At 38.3% G+C, this 15513-nt stretch overlaps 1 protein-coding gene across 6 annotated transcripts in view; it reads right to left on the bottom strand.

The window, feature by feature from the left end:
• LOC119772583 (protein diaphanous homolog 3-like) overlaps positions 1-14487 on the bottom strand; it is a 223497-nt gene extending 209010 nt beyond the window's left edge. For 3 of the 6 annotated variants that reach the window (XM_038269030.1, XM_038269035.1, XM_038269032.1), the window contains exons 1-5: positions 13970-14481; positions 8167-8199; positions 7517-7699; positions 6054-6158; positions 334-464 (exon numbers count right to left, since the gene is read on the bottom strand). In XM_038269030.1, the coding sequence (XP_038124958.1) occupies positions 334-464; positions 6054-6158; positions 7517-7699; positions 8167-8199; positions 13970-14089 (572 nt within the window). In that variant the 5' untranslated portion in view covers positions 14090-14481. Of the gene's footprint in view, positions 1-333; positions 465-6053; positions 6159-7516; positions 7700-8166; positions 8200-13969 lie in introns of all 6 variants that reach the window. The other 3 variants (XM_038269031.1, XM_038269034.1, XM_038269033.1) reach the window with 3 other exon arrangements.
• Positions 14488-15513: the final 1026 nt, after the last annotated feature.

The following is a 15513-nucleotide window of genomic DNA, read 5'->3' as shown; positions in this document are numbered from 1 at the left end:
TGCATGAAATAATTACGAATATGGGGATTGCCGTGTATAAAATTAATGTCAAAGACAGGGAAGAAAGGAGATCCTCAAGCCTTGATTAAAGCATAAAGCATAGAGACCAAGACTCTTATTAAAATCCTCCACAGCTCTTATTCAAGTTTATTGTGACCTGATGTACAGTAACTGGTAAAATATTTAAATACATTTAAATGAAGCACTAAAACATAAAAAATGAATGAAATAAACTTTTTAATTTATAGACTTATTACACAGACAACATACGAAGAGCCTGAACTAAAGAAGCCAAGCCAGGCACCAATATTAGAGATCAACTTTTGTTCATACCTCACAGGTTTGCTTGTCAGGGACACTCGCAATGAGTCTAGACAGGCAAAGAGACGTTCGTCCATCACTCCTGACTTCAGCTCACTGAGGAATTCCTGAGGAGATATCTGATGGCTTTTCTTCACACTCCCCTGAAAAAAAAAGAAGAAAAAAAAAACATATATAAAAAAATATAATGAATATTCCAATTAAACACGTGCAAAAATGATGTTTGATGACACAAAAGGGTCCTTGATTGGTGATAAAAGACACAATGTAGGTAGAACCGCAGAAAACTGTATTGGCTACCTTACCTATGACTTTAAAACCTTTACTTATTTTACTATTCTTAATTTTGTATGCATAGACATCTATAAGAATGCTTGTTACAGCTATAAATGCCAATCCATTTATAATGAATTTACAACATGGAGGAAAATGAAAGCCTAAAACACGGTTTTGATCTGCAGATAACATTAGTTATAGGTTATTCAGCATAAATTATGTTTTAGTTTTATAACAACCATAAATCATTCAAGTTTGACTTTTTAAAATGTCAAAACAGCCTTTTGAAGGAAAAATAAATAAATAAGAAAGAAACTATATCTAGAAACAAGAGCTGGTTTTAATTTAGAAAAGGGAAGCTACTTCAAAACCACTCCAAATATCAGTTGGTGCAGTTTAAAGGATATTTACTTGGCATGGCTTCACAGGAGCATGCTCCGACCTGCCCCACAGTGGGAGCGCTGGGTAACTTCCACTGCAAATAAGAAGTTTCTCAGTGTGTCTTCCCTGTGTTGAAGTTTGCAAGACACAGTGGCAGTAGAAAGAAAAGAACGAATAATGGATGAGCTGCAACACGGCTCCTTTAGCCACTCAAGCTTAACCCCAGGGCAAAATGTCTTTGGGATTACCTTGTGTTGTGAATATAGAGACTATAATGTAAATTAAAGGCTTATAAGATATTAAATTCCAATCCGAAATAAGGTTTTTATGAGTGCAGCAGTGGTCTTCTAACTTATATTCTCTTTTTACTCTTTCAAAAACAAGCATTAGGACTTGCAAATTTCAGATGTGCCAACATTTTTTTCCCCCTCAGTGAGGGAAAAGTAAGGACGAGTACCAGCTTTCTTCATGCTGCCCTTGCAAAAACAACATTGTTATTCAGAGCTTTTCTTACACTGACCATGTGAAAAATCCAGCCAGATTTCTTTTGATTTTTTTTTTTTTGTTGCTTTTATCCTTGAGCTTTGTGAAAAAAAATGCTTTCTTCTTAACAGAAAAAAAAAGGTAAGCCGCAGTCTATAGGTGAAAAAAACCTATTCATAAATTAAATGGCTGACCTCAGATTTGCGTAAAAAAAAATAAATAAATGCATTTATTGAAATTATAAATCAGACCGTGTTGACCTACAATTGTTTGGTGGAAAAAAAAAAGGAAAAAAAAATATCCTTGATGGGATATACGAAGTTTATTATTATTATTTATTTTTATTTTTTTAATCGCTGCAAAAATGTGAAGCCAATTTTGATTTCACCTTTTTAACTCTTCTAAAAGGTACAAGAAAAATCCTTCTGCAACAAAGAACGGTTGACACTCTTCATGGTTTTCTTTATGGAACATTTGCTGTTTAGTTGCATGTGTCTTCTCCATTGAACTGCATAGTTTGGGAACCATGACAGTAAAAGAATGACACCTCTTAGGTGTTCCTGTGTCTAATTTCACCTCATTGGACAGAAAAATAACATTGTTTAGTTTATATATATATATATATATACACACACACACACACACACACACACACACACACCGGCCACTTTATTAGGTACACCTGTCCAACTGCTCGTTAACACTTAATTTCTAAGCAGCCAATCACATGGCGGCAACTCAGTGCATTTAGGCAGGTAGACATGGTCAAGACAATCTCATGCAGTTCAAACCGAGCATCAGTATGGGGAAGAAAGGTGATTTGAGTGACTTTGAACGTGGCATGATTGTTGGTGCCAGAAGGGCTGGTCTGAGTATTTCAGAAACTGCTGATCTACTGGGATTTTCACGCACAACCATCTCTAGGGTTTACAGAGAATGGTCCGAAAAAAAAAAACATCCAGTGAGCGGCAGTTCTGTGGGCGGAAATGCCTTGTTGATGCCAGAGGTCAGAGGAGAATGGCCAGACTGGTTCGAGCTGATAGAAGGGCAACAGTGACTCAAATAACCACCCGTTACAACCAAGGTGGGCAGAAGAGCATCTCTGAACGCACAGTACGTCGAACTTTGAGGCAGATGGGCTACATCAGCAGAAGACCACACTAGGTGCCACTCCTTTCAGCTAAGAACAGGAAACTGAGGCTACAATTTGCACAAGCTCATCGAAATTGGACAATAGAAGATTGGAAAAACGTTGCCTGGTCTGATGAGTCTCGATTTCTGCTGCGACATTCGGATGGTAGGGTCAGAATTTGGCGTCCACAACATGAAAGCATGGATCCATCCTGCCTTGTATCAACGGTTCAGGCTGGTGGTGGTGGTGGTGTCATGGTGTGGGGAATATTTTCTTGGCACTCTTTGGGCCCCTTGGTACCAATTGAGCATCGTTGCAACGCCACAGCCTACCTGAGTATTGTTGCTGACCATGTCCATCCCTTTATGACCACAATGTACCCAACTTCTGATGGCTACTTTCAGCAGGATAATGCGCCATGTCATAAAGCTGGAATCATCTCAGACTTGTTTCTTGAACATGACAATGAGTTCACTGTACTCAAATGGCCTCCACAGTCACCAGATCTCAATCCAATAGAGCATCTTTGGGATGTGGTGGAACGGGAGATTCGCATCATGGATGTGCAGCCGACAAATTTGCGGCAACTGTACGGCTGTAAGCCTTCTACACCAAACCAAGCTTCTACTGCCCTGGCATCCTCTTCCACAACATCTTTGTCCCCTTTAAATTCCTCCTCTAAATAAAAAATGGATGACAGAGGAGACTCATTCATGACCACCCACACAAAACTCTCCGCTGTCCATAGCGTTACTAGACAGTGTTTTTTCTAAGTCACCAATTTAGTGCTACTTGGTCCCAATGTAATTTCCCATTGGCAACCTACTAGCACTAAGTTGCTAACTGGTTAGCAAGATGCTTCTGAGACACCCGCCACAACCAAACTTGCTTGCAAACCTTCCGCCACAGCAATCCTGCACCCTTGATAAAAGACCAATCACATTCCCTTTATTCACTCATGTAAAGTTGGGCACCACTCGGGAGAATTCAGAATGCAAAGGTTGAAACAGCCACTTCCCTATGACTTTAAAGGTTTAAAAAATATCTTATTTTTGGTAACTAGGGGACAGAAATGTTAGTCCTCCAATCTACACCAAACATGACAATATGAGCTCTTAAACCAGGTTGAAAAACAAGATTAATGGGGTAGAGAACTAAAGTGCCCTTGAAATGTATTTCTACTATTTCCCAATGATTTTTGTCTGTTCTTAAAAAAAAAAATATTTTGTACCGAAGCAAATTGTTTGCACGGTGGTCTCTAAATAAACACTCTATCAAGCTCCATCTATAGAGCAATTACTGTCTTTGAAGGATTCGTTCAAGTTATGTAAACCTCTTTCTATTCTTTGTCTAGAAGAGTTTGAAAATAGCAGGAAAAGAATTGCAAACATGGAAAACACTAGTAAAGTGATATTTCCTGCACAGCAAGGGCACTCCAGACCAATCGAACCCGTGGTCACCTCAAAGCAGAGTGGTTATTTCAAGTCAACCACTGCTACAGACACATAGTCCAAGGTCAACAATTATTTTCAGAAACAGCGACATGGTAAGTGTTTCTTAAAAGGGCCATCAAACAAATTTATACACCAGTGCCCAATAAAAATTTGTTTGGTTGTTTTTTCTTTTTTTTTTTTTGACATCTGAGTTTCTGTTGCTGCCTTACAGGATAAAAATAATAATATTGATGTTTCAGGTTTTCATGTTAAAAAAAATAGGGGAAAAAAATGAGTTTCAAATAAAAATAAAATTACAATAAAATCCATTCCTAATAATATAAAATTATAGCAATTTGGTATTACGTGTATAAATTAATTTATTTATCTAAATTTAGAAATCAATACTGAGGCTATGCTCAATTAGGTTTTTTTTTTTATTCATCCAAGTGTCAACCAAAAACATTTATTGTAGAGTATCATATTACTAGCTAGGAAAGTAAAAAATCTAACAGGTGCAGGACCTAGCAGGGTTCTCAGCAGCGTATTTTTTAGCCTCTATGCTCAAATTCGTTAGCCTGACGTAGTCCTACTCAATTCTAGTCAGAATATGAGTCTGATACTGCTCCATAGAGCTGTGATTATGGGGCGTGTTTCGAACGAACCAGGAAAAAAAATGTCTCTGCACTCAATTGGATAGACCTACAACCAATAAGTGCAACGGAGTGCGTGACGTATGTTAAGCGACGCATAGTTGTTGTCAACAAAAATCAAAGCGTGCAGTTGCACGCCTATAATAAGAAGATGAGACTTGATCGCGTTTCTCTGTTCCTCTTTTAAAATTAATTTGCTGTCGATATCTTCTAGAACAGACCTAATAGCAGAATCTACTCACCTCAACTCTCCAGCCATTATTGTTGTCACCCAAGCGCGATTTGGTGACGTGGTTGATTACGTTACTGTTGGTCATCTGTCCATCATCGTATAAAGCCCGCCCTGACAATTTTGATTGGCCCACCAGATATTGTGCCAGCATACTCAAGCTACTATCGAGCAATGCCAGACCGAACTTCCCGACCTCAAACGTTGTGGGCGGGACTAAGTTCGGAATGGCACCCAGGCTACAAATTCGTCGCCTTTAATCTGAAATTCAGGCCTCTACACTAATTTTTATGAGCCCATCATCCCTTCTCACCAGCACATGTCAGTAGAAAGGTTGGTTACACTAAATGTTTTCAATGAAATTAGGCCAATAAAATACCTTGTTATAAGTGAAAAAACACATTTTCCTTCTTATTTCTACATATATGTGAGAAAAGAGTGAAAACATGAACGCTGTGCGCTTCAAACTCTGCTATCGAATCAAGCTTAGCAGGTGAACACATGCGCTCCCGTCCAGAAAGCAGACAGAGACTGAGCTTTGAAAGCAGGGGTGAAGTGACCAAACAGGATCTTCAAACAGACGTTCTGTCAAGCCCAATGACCGGGGGTCAAAGTGGGGGTTTTTTCTGCCCAGTAAAACACAGCATCGATATGCTGGTGGATCAGAGGAACATTTTGGGGTGCCTCTAACATAGAGAAGAGATCGAAAGAAAAAGGAGTAGGCATAATTAGCAGACAGAACAAATAAAAACAATGTAGGTGAAGCATAGATTTTTTTAAAAGTCTGACCTGGTAATTCCAATAGGTAGAAAGTAATTATGTAACTACATGAACTACATGATTACGTCCATTTATGCATCGAAGCATATCTCCCAACAATTTGATTTAATTTGACTCCTAAAGTGCTTCACAGCAGTTTCTGCTGGCTCACGCATTTCTAAGCTGAAAACGGGGAAGTTTAGGTTTTTTGGTACACTAAATGAGTAAGAATAAATCTATGACTAATGTTTTTTAAGATCTTTTCTTTCAATTAGTTATCAAAAGGCAATCAACAGAAAATTGTCCCGAACCTCTTTCTGACTGGAAATCTCATTAAAAAAAGAAATATTAAATTATAAACTCAACCACCAAAAAAAGAAACTCACCGTTTTTGAGGCAGCAAAAACATACTGGAGGACCATTTCTCGCTTCATATTCAGGTCTTTTTCCCTCAAAGGTGCTTTTTTATCCTCATTCAAGTTCATGTCCTCCTGTGAAATAAAAAAAGGGAAAAATGGTTTTCTGAAAAAACAAAAACAATATAATACAATATTTGCTTTACTCTGTTTTTTTGTTTCTTTGGTTAGAACCACATAAACCAGAAAGAGCTTCCTTCCTTATAAAAAGCTGTATCTTGAGGAGTCAAATAGTAAAAACTGGATTAATTTAAATGGGAAGCAGAGCATAATTATTCTGTTTGGTCACATAAAATGTATGCAGATCAGAATATGACCAGTCCTGACGGGACATTTTATCTCTGACTAAAAATACTCTGCAATCTGAGGGAAGTTGGGATGATATCAGCCATTCAAAGGTGTTAAATAGGCTCTTACCATTTTGACCCTTAATAGCAATGCCGGATCCCAATTAGAGTAACTAAAACGGTCTAAACAATCCTTCATACCAGTTAATGATATTACTGTAAAACTTCATCTTAAGCTCTAATTGGGTTTCCCATCATTTCTCCGCTTCACCACAGCTTCTCTAATTGACAACATCCTGAATAACTAGAAAATATTATGCAGATTCTAAAGCTACTTTTAATCATATTAATTAATGTCCTCAATGTGTTTGTTCCCTTTTCCCATATGTTGGTCCTTTTAGAGAAGATATTCTACTACACACTACTGTAAATATATCAGAATGACCTTTTGCTAACATTTATATTGGAAAATATTTCGTGCAATGTATCACACAAAATATATACGTTCTGTATGCTGCCAGGGAAATGCCGTCGACTTTGCTTATTTCTTTATCCCTGGCTCTCATTTACTGTGTTCTAAGTTGTTATTTTAATGAGACTCAGTGGGGCAGATGTAAGCCATTAAATCAGCAGTCACTGGGCCCCGATTGGTAGTTTAAAAACAAAAACAAAAACAAAAGGCGACCATAAACCTGTCGCAGCCTTTGATTCAAGCTTTACCCAATAAAAGAATAAAAATAGTCCCATTTTAATTCACTTATTGTACTTAGATGCAATCAGCTGAATCTCTAAGTTAGCTGATGTTCCATGGAGAACAGACAGAATTAAAGCTGAGCTAAAATGATCAGCTAACTTGTCAGCTTCCAACACAGAGCTTGGATGTTTTGTTTTATTTTATTTTCCTCAAGATGAAGACGTCATCATATCAGCTTCCCTTCCACTAAGGAGAGATGTCACCCGTTTCTTTATAGACATTTACGGTTCACTAAGCCATGGCGAGCTGCTGCTGCTTCATGACAAACAACTTTCACATAAAGAACGTGTTTAGAACATTTATAACAAATCCTATTTCTACCAGTTAGACACTAGATTTTACGGAATACCCTTAAATCAAAAAGTTAACAAAAAAAAACAAAAAAAACATACCATCATTTTTTCAAACAAAGCCAGGATCTCTTTTTCCGAAGTGATCTTCGAAGAGAGCTCCTCAAAATGATGGAGGGTGGAGGCTGAAGCGGTGGAGCAGTCGTTGGAGTTCTGTTTAGAGAGCGTTAAAGGCGGACGTTCCTTTTTGCTGCCAGGAATCCGAATACTTGCAAATCTGTCCAGCTTTGGTAAAGAGAGAGAAATAGCTTCTTTAGATGCAAGGATGTTTTTGTTTCAGCTCACCACCCTTCAAGCCTTTTTAGTATCTAGTGTGTTAAGAAGGTGAATCGTTTGCAGAAAGATGAGGTAAACCAAGCATGAGATGGATTATAAATCACAGAAGGTTATTACACAAAGAATGCAGATAATAAACAGGTAGGTAAACAATAGTAATTTGTGCATGAATTGTATAAGAGAAGAGGTCTTTGCCTGAGAGATGAACTGTAAACAATGCTCTACTTCTTAATGAAAGGCTGATGAGGAATTATTTGTTAGTGAGGAAAGCAGCCATCTTCCTCTAGATATGAGAGCGGATCCATAACAATAACTCTTAACTTCTAGTTAAAAAATGCAGTGTGGTTAGCTCTATATAGTATGAGGTTAGAATGTTCATGGACTGACAGGAAATACTCTGCTTTCTCATATCTTACCACATCATCTGTGAGGTTTCTAAAGGCCAAGTTCTACGGTGAGAAGCAGAAAAAAAAAGGAAATCAGAAAATAAATCAACTGCATCCCAACACTGCCCCTCTAACAAACAAAAAAAAAAGATTCCCAATAGCTCAAACTGATTAAACAACATCTGAAATCTCTCTTTAAGGATCAGTTTGATGCCAGTTGACAGCATTTATCTAACATTTAATAAAGAAGTTAAACAAAGACTAATCCCATAATGTGTGCACACTCCAATCTGAGTTGAGAATTTCTTGTTGCTATGCAAGCGACTGTGTGGCGCTGAAGAGTGAAGCCGAGAGGGAGATAAAGCAAATAACACAAAATGACAACCACTGGTTCCCCAAAGCTTTAGGAAGATAACAAATGGTAATCCAAACCCAGAGACAAATAGGAAATCAGACACTTTGAAGAATGAAGGCCAGAGTTTTCGTCGTCGCGAGCAACCTGGCAGCTGCTAGTAATACGACTAATCCTGGCTACAGTCTTTATCTAAAATGCTTTTCTAAAAACCATAAGAAAAGTTGATAGCAAACAGAGGGTTATAGTTATTAGGAGTTAGAGATATGAGTGACGGATGGCTAAAGTTTAAATTACTCCATGTTCGCTGATCGTTATTATTATGTGCAAGTACAATAAGCATAAGTCAAAGTTTCTGAACAGAAAGGAAGTATGTCAGCGCTTTGTCTGCCTGTTATAGTTGAACATCAGTAAACTTTTTCCCTAACAAGGCTATATTTGGAAAACACCTTCATCTGTTCGCTTTCAGCTCCTCCAGCACCAGTCAAACAAATGTGTCAATTTTTTCTGCTCAAGTAAATTTGATCTTATGATTATGTTCTTAATCAATTCATCCTCAATGTTTTACCGTTTTTATGGGATATATTTTTATTGTATTTCTTAAGTGCAGCTCTTGATTGTTTATAAACTGCTTTATATGGAAAAGTGACACAGACGTTCATTTTTTATGATCTTGCATTTTATGCTAATCTGAAGGTTTCAGCCAAGCTGCCTTTGCACTAAGCAGCTATTCTAATAAAAAAAAAAAAAACTAATAAATCATACAAAGGATATAAAATGATAGATTTTCAGAGAACTGCTTTCATAACTGACTCTAAAAGCTCGGGTCGAGCTCAAGAATAAAATGAAGACAAAGGCTTTTTAGTCCGCATTTAGTCAGGGGTCTCACTAATCCAATCATAGAAAATTGCTGTGAAATACACAAAAACCCTATTTATTTGCAGTGTTTATAGAAAATATTCACAGCATTGCACTTTTTCCACGTTTAGTGATGTTACAGCCTTGTTTCAAATTATATTGATCTCTTTCTTAAGCAACTCTGAGCCTAATTTCTTACAAATAGAAACTTTTTTTTTTTTTTTTACATTCAGCTAAGTATTTACAGCCTTTGCGTAACGTTTTGCTTCTTGACCTTTGACAGCAGTTACAGCCTGAGGTCATTATAAATACAGGGTTTATAACAGGAATGAATAACTCCAATTAAATCCTCTTTTAATGCTCTTAGAAATAATTTTAATGCCACCAACAGGTACCCGTCGACAGCCCATATTCTCTAGCTTTTTCTCCGACTCAAGCTTCTTTTCTTAACGTACAGCTTTGCGGTCAACCGGAAGCAGTTCCACGCAAATATATTGTGATATAATATGTCTGACAAAAATGTTTTTATAAACTTTTTTTTAATAAAGCATTTTAAATGCCACAATAAACACATTTAATGAATTTTAATGCCAATTAAGGCCTTAATTTAAACAATAATATTTTAATGACTTCTAATGATTTTTAATGACCCTCAGAAACCCTGAAATATGATGCCAGAATTGTAGGATATTTAGTCTCAATTTTCTTAAGCTCAATCTCCACCATTGGATGAGAGACGTCTATGCGCAGTGATTTTTAGACGATCCCTCTAGGGATTCAAGTCAAGACCAAAAAACTCACAAAGCAGTTCTGAATCCACTGTTTTCAGATCCTGGCTGTGTGCTTCTGAAAAAAAAATGAACCACTGCTCCAGTCAGATGTCAAAAGATCCCAACAGCATGATGCTGCCACCACCATGCTCCATTGTAGGGATGGTAGCAGCCTGGTTAATAGCCAAACATGATGCCTGCTATTCAAAGCAAAAAGTTGTATAATTCTCTCATCAGACTAGGACATTTTCTATATCCTCTTATTACAATGTTGCTTTCATCTGGCCACTAAAACATATAGACCTAATGGGAGGATTTCATCGGAAAAGATTGTCCTGTTAGGTTCTTTTATCTGTTAGGTTCTAGAGGAACTTTGTGGCTCTGGCCAACTGATAATGGTGATCTTGGTTCTGTTTAGACGGCCCAGCAGCCATAGGAATATCCCAGACGACTTTTATAGTGAATTATGGAAGACACTTTAACACTTAAGCTGTTTAGTTATGAGTTTAATGTTGCAACATTTTATCAGCCATAAGCAATGTCTTATTTATTGCCACTTTAACAACCCTAATGAGATTTCAGGTGGTTCCAGCAAAACCACTATAAAAAGACCAAAACTATTCCCTAACATTCCATGAAATTTTCTGATCTAATATTCCATTACCTATAAAAATTTTTGAATGCTACCTTGGTCTGAGTTCAAAAACAAGGTTGGCATATGTGTGATTAAATAAATAACTGCCCTGTCCACTTGTCTGTCATCTATAAACAACAAAAACCAAACCTGGCATAGTTAGTAACCTAAGTGTGTCAGTATGTCTAGCCACCAACAACTCCCTGGTGGAGGAAAGCAGACAGAGCCTTGATTGGTTTGTAGTAGCAGGAAACACATGGATTAGGGCTGGCTAAACCCTGGGCTAATTTTAACATTTGAGTCCCTACATCCAACCACAAAGTCAAAAAAACAAGCAAGGTCACATTTGAAAAGGGAAAATGGAGACATTTGCAGGCTTAACTTTCCAGATGCATTTCTATAGATGTTAGTCAACATGTAAGACATCTAAAAAGAGTTAAGCTTTTATGCAGTGGACTGTTTCTTCCTGTGTTATGTGTACAAATGGTTGGCGTTCAATACCATTGAAGTTTTTCTCATTTTCAGGCCAAAAAAAAAAGATTCTGTTTGATAAGAATTTGAAATAAAGCTAAAACTAACATTACCTTTGCATAAGCAGTTCTAAGGAAGATGATTATAAAATAAATAAAAGTTACCGTATTTTCACGACCATAAGGCGCACCGGACTAAAAGGCGCACTCTCAGTTATGTGTCCCATTTCTGTATTTAACACACACATAAGGCGCACCGGACTATAGGGCGCGTTTTTTATATACAGGTACATGTCCTCTACTACCTTTAAATACCTCTACTGCGTATTTAAAAATACAGCGGGGGCAAAACTGAGTATGACTGTGCTTTATTCATGTATTTATTACAAAGTATTAATCAAACCTGGCAGCTGGTGAGACAGACACATCGCAGATGACACAGCGCTGTGATCACTCCTAAATTAACTTAAAATCCTGAAACCTGCCGACGGAATATGTTCGCTTTTATTACCGGTATCCTGGTGCCTGCAGCTAAAATTATTTAGATGAAAAACACCTGCCAGCAGCCGCGGTGAACGAAAGGATTTCTCCTGTCGGCGCACCGCTGGTATGTGGGGGTCTGAGCGCCTCCGACAGAAATAGATAATCTGGATGAACTGACTGCAATTATTAAGTTTTCAGGTGGCCTTTCTCACTTAAAAACATATTAAAACTACTTTATTCCCACTGATCACAGCAAATATAGCTGCAAGATTTAGATTATTTAGATGAAAAAACACCTGCCAGCCGCCGCGCTGAAGAGGAGGAGGAGACGCGCCCGCGGCTGTTGAATTAAGTTTTCAGGTAGAAAAATAGAGCGGAAGCAAACCTGAGTATGATTGTGCTTTATTCATGTATTTATTACAAAGTATTAATCAAACCCATCAAAGTCATCATCCTCTGTTATCCTCAGCATTCCTCTGAATAAAACAGCTGCGCTAAATCAGACATGCCAGTTTCCCCTTCTTCGCTGTCAGTCACTTTCCGTGCAGCGCAGCTCCTCAGAAATAATGCCGGCTTTTGCGAAAGCTTGAAGAACAGAGCCAGCAGACACAGTCCATCTACAATCCATCCGCAAACGGTGGCGTAACTTGCCCGGCGCTGCCTTCCATTTATCATGAAACTGTGGTCTCAGTCTGTCATCCATCGCTCCCACGCCGCTCGCAGCTTTGAACGGGCGCGTCACACCGATGTCGAGCGGTGGAAGTTCCTTTGTCAGACCCCCGGGATAACGGCGAGCACAGCGTTCATTTGATTCATCTTTTTTTCACATCGGCTGTGAAATGGGCACGCAGCGATGGTGATGCGTGGAAAAAAGCACCTGGTCTCCTCACATACACCTGCCTTTCATCATCTCCTCATTCATCCAGCCTTTTCATTTGCGTTAATATCATCAGAGCGCTGTGTCTCGCTGTCAGCTCCCAGATCAGCTTCTCTGATTGGTTGATGCGGCGCGTCCAGCAGCAAAACTTCAATTTTTCCATCTGAGCAGCAGCAGCGCGTTGGCGGTGCGTCAGATGCTTAAACGCTCCCGACGTGCTGCACCAAAATGCGCTGCAGGACCTTTTGCTGCACCTATATGCGCGTCAACCATTGACTTTGCATGTAAACTCGCTGCTTCTGCTGCACCTGCTGGGTCCGGTTCACACCGATGTCGAGCGGTTGAACAGCGAGCACAGCGTTAATTTGTTTCCCCATGTTTTTCACATCAGCTGTGAGATGGGCATGCATGGAGTTACATATTAACAGCGATGGTGAGGGGTGGAAAAAAAACACCTGGTCTCCTTACATTCAGCCACTCTTTCATCATCTCCTCAATGAGGTGGTCTCAAAAGTCGCAGTTACAACACACATAGGGCGCACCGCACCATAGGGCGCACCGCACATTTTGAGGAAAAAAAAAGACGTTTAAGTGCGCCTTATAGTCGTGAAAATACGGTAACTGATTTTTAAATATTATTTCAGTTTAATATGGGAAAAAATGTCGTAATTCTGACTTTTTTTTCTCAGAATTTTGACTTTTTTCTCAGAATTTTGACTTTTTTTCTCAGAATTTTGGATCTTAATGTTGATGGGCTCCATGAAGGAAGAGATGTGGGAGCACTCAGAATCACTGACAAAGATGTGAGTTGTTTTGGAGGGCCAGTAACACATTGGTGGAAAATGATGGATGGGTCCCCGATGATGCTATTTCATTAATGGAAGAGCAGAAGGTGATTAAAACAAGAGAGCTAGTTTAGTCTCTAAAACACACATGGCTACGGCTTGGTGCTAACATTCTTGTTAGTTGTCAGAATTCAGTCAGAATTCTGAGATTAAAGAAATAATTCTGAGATTAAAGTCAGAACTCTGAGAAAAATGTCAGAATTCTGAGATAAAATTTAGAATTCTGAGAAAAATGTCAGAATTTTGATATTGAAGAAATAATTCTGAGATTAAAGTCAGAATTCTGACATTAAAGAAAGAATTCTGACTTTCTCCCATATCAGACTAAAAATATTTAAAAATCAGTAAACTTCTTTTATTTTTTAAGTGGCCCTAATCTCTTTTCGTAGCAGTTTTAATCACCTTTATTTATGTTTTGTTTTGTTTTTTTGTCACTAGCAAAAACCAGATGGAGAGGAAGACTGTTTTGTTCTGAATGTAAGCCCTGTTTCCACTATAACCTGCAGAGGTAGAACCTGAAACGGTCCAGTCTTTATATACTTACAAACTTTGGTTTTCGGTCTCCTTCATCCATCCCAGACGTGCTGCTATGGAAACCTTTCTTCTTGTGAGGTTTGCTGTCTCTCCCTGTGGAGGATTCAAACCTTTGGTTGTAACTTTCCATTTTAACTGAACAGCGTCTCTTCAGTCACTGGATGTCTGATTCCTGATAGATAACAAGCGATATTTTAACGATATGTTAGTTTAAAAAAAGCAGATAAGTCAAAACGTTAATGTATTATAACAATGTTCCTGCTATCGGCACTGGCTACGTAGCAGGGAGGCTACATCCATTATTTTACACAGGCTTAAGTCAGAGCTAATCCAATTTGCGAATTGTCACGTAACCCTATGAGATTAAAGTACCGAGAAAGAGATGCAAAAACAACAACAATGCGACGCAGATCGATTATATTTGCTCGTGAATAAAACGCTGCGAAGTCATTAAAAACGGTGTTTTGGGCGCTTCCTGGAAAATATTACAGATCAGCAGCCGATCAGTTTTTGACAGACCCGCGCTGTAAAACGTCAGATCCGTATGTTCAACCCAGCCAATAGGATTCGGTTATTTTCATGCGAGGACTCTGATAGGTGGAGCGGCTGCTCTTTAGAAAAAGAAAGAATCCCATTGGCTGTGGCGAGTTATCTAACTAACCAAGTCATTCTAGAGTAGTTAAATAAGCCTGGATTATGTTGCCTTTGTAATTGAGAAAGTGTTTTTCTTTTTAGATATTTGTGAATTATATTAACGTACACTTTCTTCTGAAGTGTTTTACTCTTTGAGGGCATTTTTGTCTGTTTCCAGTCCAGCAATTAAAAATGAAAAACAATGAATTTAAATTTAGATGGGGAGGATCTTTCCCATCTGTGTCTCCTTGATGAGGTGACTGGAAAACAAATTAAACCAGTTAATAGCTAAGATAGCAGCAAACACAGGAAAGTAATTTTCTGGGATGAAATAGAACTTTGTGAACAATTATTGAAAACATGTTGAAAAACACATACAGCACAATAAATACATAATCTTAACAACAGTTCAACATTAATGTAGCATGAGCAGAAAAAAACAGTGTATCACTCAGGTGGTTTTGATGCTGTACCATTGGGGTTATGGTTGCAGTTCAAAAAGTTCATGAATAAGCTGTGAGAAATCTGCATCAACTCTGAAACAGATCCTTGACATGGGATCATGAAATCCCATTGAATTCCTCAGATCCCTTCACCATCCTGTGCAGGACCGTCTTCTTTTGCAGATGGCAGCTGGAGTCCCAACCTGAGATGCAGCACGTTGATAACTCAGAGCCAAAGCTTTGTAATACACTGGGAATTTGTGAGGATGCTGCTAATGATTGTTTCAGCTTCCCCAGAAAGTGCAGAAAAGCATTTTGAAGAAAAAAATAAATTGAAAATCCTCTAAGCCTCGGATACACAGTAAAACCTACAAAACATGTTGCAGGTTATGCAATCCTTGAAATATAGTTTAACATCAGCCTTAAAAAGATTTAAGAAGTAGTTGATTTGTCAAATTATTTGCCTTGTGAAAAATAT

Source organism: Cyprinodon tularosa, unplaced genomic scaffold (assembly GCF_016077235.1).
Source record: "Cyprinodon tularosa strain WSP-4 unplaced genomic scaffold, ASM1607723v1 ctg717, whole genome shotgun sequence".
NCBI classification, from domain to species: domain Eukaryota; kingdom Metazoa; phylum Chordata; class Actinopteri; order Cyprinodontiformes; family Cyprinodontidae; genus Cyprinodon; species Cyprinodon tularosa.
Note: the sequence above shows the minus strand (reverse complement) of the source record. Positions and strands in the feature narration are given on the sequence as shown.